Raw genomic sequence first — 6,637 nt, forward strand, 5'->3', positions numbered from 1 at the left:
TTACACCCACTTTCTTTTCTTTCAACAACAAATTAGAGCTGCAGATGTTTTTACCAAGATCAGAAATGATTGTTCAAATAAAATATTTAGTTTAAAAGATGTGTTGATTACCTTTTGATCTCACCTGACTGAGGAGGGGGAAAATGAATGAGAATTTCACTTCTACTCTTTGTACTGTAATTAATTTTGCCACAACTAAAGTCGATGTGGGGTGAACAGAAACCAGACATTCTGTAAAGGGGGACATTTATTGCATATTTACATTATTTTAAGATTGCAGCATGCAAATCTACTGCTATTCACCCAGGTCTGACAATTAGCTGATCAACAGTGAAGAGTGTAAGCGGCACAAAAGGCTCACAATTTTTGTTTCCAGTCAGTTAAAGTCGTGTGTTTAACAGATGCACCTCAGCAGGGCTGACAGAGCTGAAGTCTGTCTGACATGAATCCCAGAAGAGCTTTCTTTGTGTGTGACGAAGTCTTGGACTGTAAATATGCTCATGTCTACATGCGTCTTTACAGGTCGTCCGTCTCGCAGGGGACCTCCGTCTCGTAGGGGACCTCCACGTCCGGCTGGACGTGCGAGCTGCCGTCGATGCAGACCCAACCGATGGGCGTGCGGTTGAACGAGGGTCTTGAGCGGATGTCGGCCTGAAGGGTCGGGAGAGGCTCCTGCTCCTCACCGGCAGCGCTGACCTCTGGGAGCTCGAAGGTCAGCAACTTGGACGCCTTTTCGAAGCCGCCATACGGCAGCGCCGTCCTGGGGAGAGAAAAATATAAATAAGAGCTCATTTGTCTTTTGTTGCAAAGTTTGCGTAGATAGAGGAACAGATGAGGATGTTTCTGGTTCTGACAAGTATAAGTGCAAGTGTATTAGTTACATCGGTTTAGATCAGACTTTTTATGTTCTGAATTCAGCTAAAGTGTGAACAGAGGTGGGTAGCTTATCCTAAAATTGTTCTCAAGCAAGACTAGCAGTACAACATATTTTTAGTTTGGTTAAAGTAAAAAGTAGCCGCCAAGAAATTACTCAAGCAAGAGTGTAAAAGTATTTGGTAAAAATGCGACTCAAGTACTGAAAATAGGAAGTTAAGTAGAAATATTTTGTATTTTAAGGACCAAAATAAATGAAAATAAATCTTAAAAATAACATAATTACAAAGTAACAAAATCTGGGAAAAGAAACATTTTTAAAAATCTATTTCTTTCCATATAAAACCTATGAATTTTTAATTAAAACTGCAGGTGTGCGTCTGTGTCTGGTGAATATTTAGTTAAACAAGCTATTTCATTCAGTAAAATTATTCACAGTGGGCAAAATATCCAAACTTTTTACTCAAGAGTAGTGACACTTCAGTGTCGCAAACATTTTCCTAAAAGTAAATTTTTTCCAAAAAGGTATTCAAGTAAATGTAATTAGTTACTGGCCAACTTTGCTTATGAATGCCCCCTAAACTCTTAAATTAACTTTGCTTCACAATCCAGTCCAGGCTGCAGTTATCTGTGTTACTTTGCACCTTTTTATACCTTAATTTTCCTTTCACTAAGCTTTCCATTAATATGCTTGAATACAGCACTCTGAGAACAAATGGCCTGATGATTGTGTAGACCATATTTTTCTCTGTTAAACAGCTTTTTTGTGGTTTTATTTCATATATTTTTCAAAAACTGAATTTTGAGGTTTCAGTAGCTGAGAGCTTTAATCGTCAATATGTCTCATTATTTGATGTTTCACTTTAAATCTTTTTTCTTTTCATTTTTGGGGTCTTGCACATTTTTGAAACCACCTACATTGAAACCTTTGCATGCTTTTACATCCTCTGACAGTTAAAATGCAGAATAATTTCTATATGAAACGGTTTAAACTTTAAAGCACCACAACCTTTAAACCTGGTCGTTTAATTTAGATCATGTTTGTACCTGTTGAAGCTTTTGTACTGAGGCAGGTCTGGGTGAATATGGATGGGTCCCGGCATACAAGGCTTCATGGTGGCTTTCAGCTCCTCGTCTGTCATGGCTCGTTCCCATGGCGATATGTAGGTGCGGACATATTCCTTCCTCCTCTTTGCCTTTTCCAGAGTATTTACTGGCTCTTCCACCTCTGAGATTTGCAAAGTTTAGAAATAACATACATTATATGCAGTAAAAAAAATATTTTAATAGTGAAAAGCTCATATATCTGAACTAGGACTGAATTAGATTAATCGTGATGGATCAGTTATTGAAACAATTTTAGTAATTGATTAATTATTAACTAGAGCATATAGAATCAAATAGGCCATTTGCTGAAAACAGCAAATTATGCAGAGCAGTATTTAAGTCAAAACTGTACAAAATATATCCATATTTTGCATTTAAGATAAAAAAAAAATTAAAAAGAAAAACGTGTCTACAAATATGTTTTACCTAGAACTCCTCAAGTGGCGTTACCCTGTTCAAATTCACTAAAGAAATACTATGTTACTGCATTTTAGGCAATAAAATGTTTATTTTCTTATTTTAAAAAAAGGAATTGAGTTATTTATTTCCACCTTTTAATACATTTCTGGTATTGTATAAAGTAGCATTACGTGGTTAAAAGAAAAATCTGTAGAATGTGCTACTTTTTTTTTGTTCGACTAATCGATAACTAAAATAATTTGTTGCAGCCTGAACCTACTTTCTTCTTTTGGCTTCTCTGGTTTGGGTGGAACAACAGGCGGAGACATCAGCAGGTTCTGGAGGTTCTGCTGGAAGACAGAACCAGCCGATAAGATCTCCTGAACTCAACACAAGAGGAGGTCCGTTGGATGTTTGAAGCCCCACCATGTTCTCGTTGGTCACGATGAACCTCTCGACTCGCTGCTGCCTCATCCTGAACATCTTGGAGCCCTTGTTCTTCATCAGGGAAAGCTCCTCCAGCATCACGTCCTTCGGCGTCTTGATCTTGGTGCCCAGGTCGAACTCAGCAGCGTCCGGGTCCAGCTCGTCCTCTGTCGGGATGAGAAAGGAGGACAAAAATAGCGCTCTCCGGGTAAAAGGTACATATGCTGTCAGCAGATTTGAACATTTTTGTTTGTCTATGATTAATTCAGAATTATATTTCAACTTAAAAGATTAGACATTTTCAAATAAATAGACGAACTCTGCGGAGTGCTTTTGCTCTAACATTTTGGACAGAAATGACTGAAGTTTAAAAAGAGAAATATTAACGCTAGGATTGTATGACTTTTATTTGAAAAGGTTCACTTAATGCCCAGGAAGAAGAACAAACTTAGAATCCAGAGAAACTCATTTTAGTTTTTCTCTAGAGAAAATACTCATTACTTTAGATCAACATTTAGCATTAAACTTCTAATAAGACCTAGATAAACTCCTGTTAGATTACAAATCTATAAGAAACTTAGAAATGACTACTTTGTAGAATCAAACATGGAGAACCAACATTTAATTTTATCAGAGCTAGAATCCAGAGAAACCTCTATTAGCTTATAAATTACATACTACTTATTCTTATTAAACATGGGGAACCTACATGTAGATATGTTTTTATAGAACTACATATTTGTCTTTCATTTGGTTTGTTTTATTTGTGTTTCCTTCTAATTCATGTAAAGCAATTTGAACTGCCTGGTAGTTGAAAATGTGCCATATAAATAAAATTACTTCACCTTACTTTTTATCAAATATTTAATGTGTAAACATTTTCTGGCTATGTTTCATTTTTAAAGGTAAACAATGTTCCTTTTTTGTTACACATTCAACCCCATCAGTTATGTGGAAACTAGTTTTGCTGTTATTTAAAATATATATTATGAAGTGTTTAATTTTGAAGATAATACATGACTTATTTTATTTATACTGCAATCTTTTTCTATTCACTATCAATAGTAATCAGAAGTTTACTTTAGCAAAAATTAAAACTATAAATATAGCTACCGTATTTTTCGGACTATAAGCCGCTACTTTTTTTCCCACGCTTTGAACCATGCGGCTTATAACCCGGTGCGGCTTTACTGTGGATTTTTCTTCAACCACCAGGGGGCGGTTTAGCAGGAAGTGAATCATTGGAAGTCAAAATTGGAAATCAAAGAAGAAAGTGCTAATTTTCATTTAGAACAAGTACATACTAGCAGCAGGCACGACTGAGAAATTTCTTCAAACTCATACCCCCTCATCATGGAAACATGCAGCTTTTAAGTTGAGGGTTATCGATCTGTTGGTGCAAGAGGGAAATAGAGCCGCTGCATGTGGTTCGGCGTTGGAGACGGAGGCCTGCGTCCCTGTGAAAAACCGAGATACCAGCGGCTTATAGCCCTGTGCAGCTTATGTATGTACGTTTCCAGTTTAAAAAAAAAAAATTCGTAGATGAGGCTTATAGTAAGGTGTGCGCTATAGTCCGGAAAATATGGTACTTTAAATACCGTATTTTCCGGTACTACTTCCTGTGGCTAGTTAGTTACTAGCCACCCATAAATGTGTTTTTAGCAACAGGCTATACTTGGCTGTACTCTCAGTAGTTAGGAGTGGGAACCTGTTGTGTGGTCTCATGCCTTCGGGGCATTTTAGGGGTCAGTAGGTCAAGGCATTATAGAACGAGTGTGCAGTTGGGGGAATGTCAGAGCGGCTTTTTGTTTGTTTGTGAAGGGAATTCCTCTTGACACGCACGGCCTCTCTCTGCTACTGATGGAGAGGTGTGATGGATTTTACTCCTCATAAAAGCATGCTCCTCACCCACCATGTGAAACCCTGATATCACTCATAACACCTGGAGTCCAGCCACAAACCGCCGTCCTCCCGCCTTCCTCTCACGCAGACTCATCTGTAAAGCTGAAAGTTGGCATTGCAGCGCCACGGAGAGATGTTAGCGGCGCATCATAAATCAGGCCTGTGCCTAAGTTTGTATGTATGGAAAAGAAATATTGAGGATGCCGAGCAGAGCCAAGTCTCCCACGGGGATATTTATTAGCGTTGATTGAGAAGACCGAGAAAGTAGCACTGACTGCGAGGAACCCGAGCAGACGGAGAAGAGGCAGGACCGGACCGACGGACAGCAGATAGTGGGAGAGAGTTATGGGATGGAAAAGGCAGAGGGGATGATGGAGAGATGTGTTGGTATTAACTGGAGCAAAATAAGGGATAAGCAGGATTAGCTGCCGAATGACTGACTGAAAACAACCCGGTAGGATACAGATGTAGCTGCAGATGGGACAGCAGACGGACCGGAACCGGAAAAAATGAGACAAACGGAGAGATGGCAACAGATTGTTGAATAGCAGATGTAACCACGGGTGCAAGGCGGTCAATCGCATTCAGACTGCAGATTTTACCTTAGAGAATCCACTGCACAATTAATAATAATAATATTTTTACTCTAGTTTCTAGTGCCAATATATTAGCACATGTGATTATCATGCGATTTTAATTAACCGCATGATAAATTAAAAGAAACTAATTTTCATTTGCTTGATTGGTAACACTTTATTTGAAGGGGGTTGAATAAGACTGACATGACACTGTCATAAAAACCTGTCATGAACATGAATAAGCCTTCATGAATATTTATGACTGTTGGCATAAAGCGTCATTCGGTAAATTATGACACTTTTAATACAAAGTTGACATTATTCAAAATGTCTTTGTTATGACAACTTGACATTAACCAAGAAATCATTACTGATATAAATTTGTTATAAAAGTATTACTGATTGCACTTTAAAAATTAGGTAACTTTATGTTATTAAAGGTAAAGTTTAAACAGTAATGATTTCTTGGTTACTAATCACTAATTTAATAACTAAAGGGAAAAAAACCTGAGTCCATCCATTTACACATTAGTTAACACATTTTTATCCTGGATGGAGCTGATCCCAGATGACAGAGACAACTGTCAATCACACACCTTTGTGCATCTGATAGAGTATCTACAGCAGGTCCATGTGGACCAATCAATGTTGTTTTGAAGTTACATAATTTTTAAAAAACTGACCAAAAATCAGCATTAGTATAGGCAGAGTACTGTGAAATTCTGCCTCAGTCCATCTTTTACAGGTGACACAACCATATATATATCTCTGAAAACAAAAAGCCTCATAAAGTACAATTAGAAAAAAAAAATTGGTGTTTCCCCTAATAGAAATAACGCACATTGTGTTTGAACCATTTGAAGGCTGCACAGCTTGAGTTTGAACAGATGGACCCACTGGTGAGTCTGGCAGAAAGAGCTGCATTAAACATTCTGTTTCTGAAGGACCATTCCTGCAGTATGTGAAACTTCTGAGTCATTTTGGACGAAATACAGGAATAAACCACCAGACACAGCCAATGTAGCTGAGCAAAGGAAGGAACAGCAAGTGGAAAGAGATCTAATATTAGCAGGGGAATGCTAAATTCAGCTTGACCGAACATTAACTTTTTTCCTACAGTTTTACAGCTTCATGCGATGCAACTTGGACATATGTTCACATTAATAAAATGAGTGCAAAGTCACCATGTGCTATTCTGTGTTGTCTGTTATGGTGACAGATTTGTGGCCGCCTTGCCATCCGATAACGACCCGCAACCCTCTAGGAGATTCCACATGCATGTTGGCTATCCTGTTACCAACAGGAACACGTAAGTGTGTGTGTGTGTGTGTGTGTGTGTGTGTGTGTGTGTG

General features: G+C 38.2%; 1 protein-coding gene across 1 annotated transcript; it reads right to left on the reverse strand.

Moving 5' to 3' along the window:
* Positions 1–231: 231 nt before the first annotated feature.
* LOC106935649 (myozenin-1-like) lies at positions 232–3,150 on the reverse strand. Its single transcript, XM_015016216.1, has 5 exons — positions 3,125–3,150; positions 2,806–3,007; positions 2,660–2,726; positions 1,921–2,101; positions 232–760 (listed from the first exon to the last, which is right to left on the reverse strand). Exons 1-5 carry the CDS (start codon positions 3,148–3,150, stop codon positions 517–519), a joined length of 720 nt encoding a protein of 239 aa, XP_014871702.1. The 3' UTR covers positions 232–516.
* Positions 3,151–6,637: the final 3,487 nt, after the last annotated feature.

The sequence above is a fragment of the Poecilia latipinna genome, unplaced genomic scaffold (genome assembly GCF_001443285.1).
Source record: "Poecilia latipinna isolate Pla-1442-1.1 unplaced genomic scaffold, P_latipinna-1.0 Scaffold1994, whole genome shotgun sequence".
Classification (NCBI taxonomy): domain Eukaryota; kingdom Metazoa; phylum Chordata; class Actinopteri; order Cyprinodontiformes; family Poeciliidae; genus Poecilia; species Poecilia latipinna.

Coding starts and splice junctions, on each gene's coding strand:
- LOC106935649 (XM_015016216.1), bottom strand. CDS start 3,150: ATGTTAGAGCAAAAGCACTCCGCAGA. Junction 2,727..2,805: donor TCGTGACCAACGAGAACATG/GTGGGGCTTCAA, acceptor GTCTTCCAGCAG/AACCTCCAGAACCTGCTGAT. Junction 2,102..2,659: donor AGAGAAGCCAAAAGAAGAAA/GTAGGTTCAGGC, acceptor TGCAAATCTCAG/AGGTGGAAGAGCCAGTAAAT.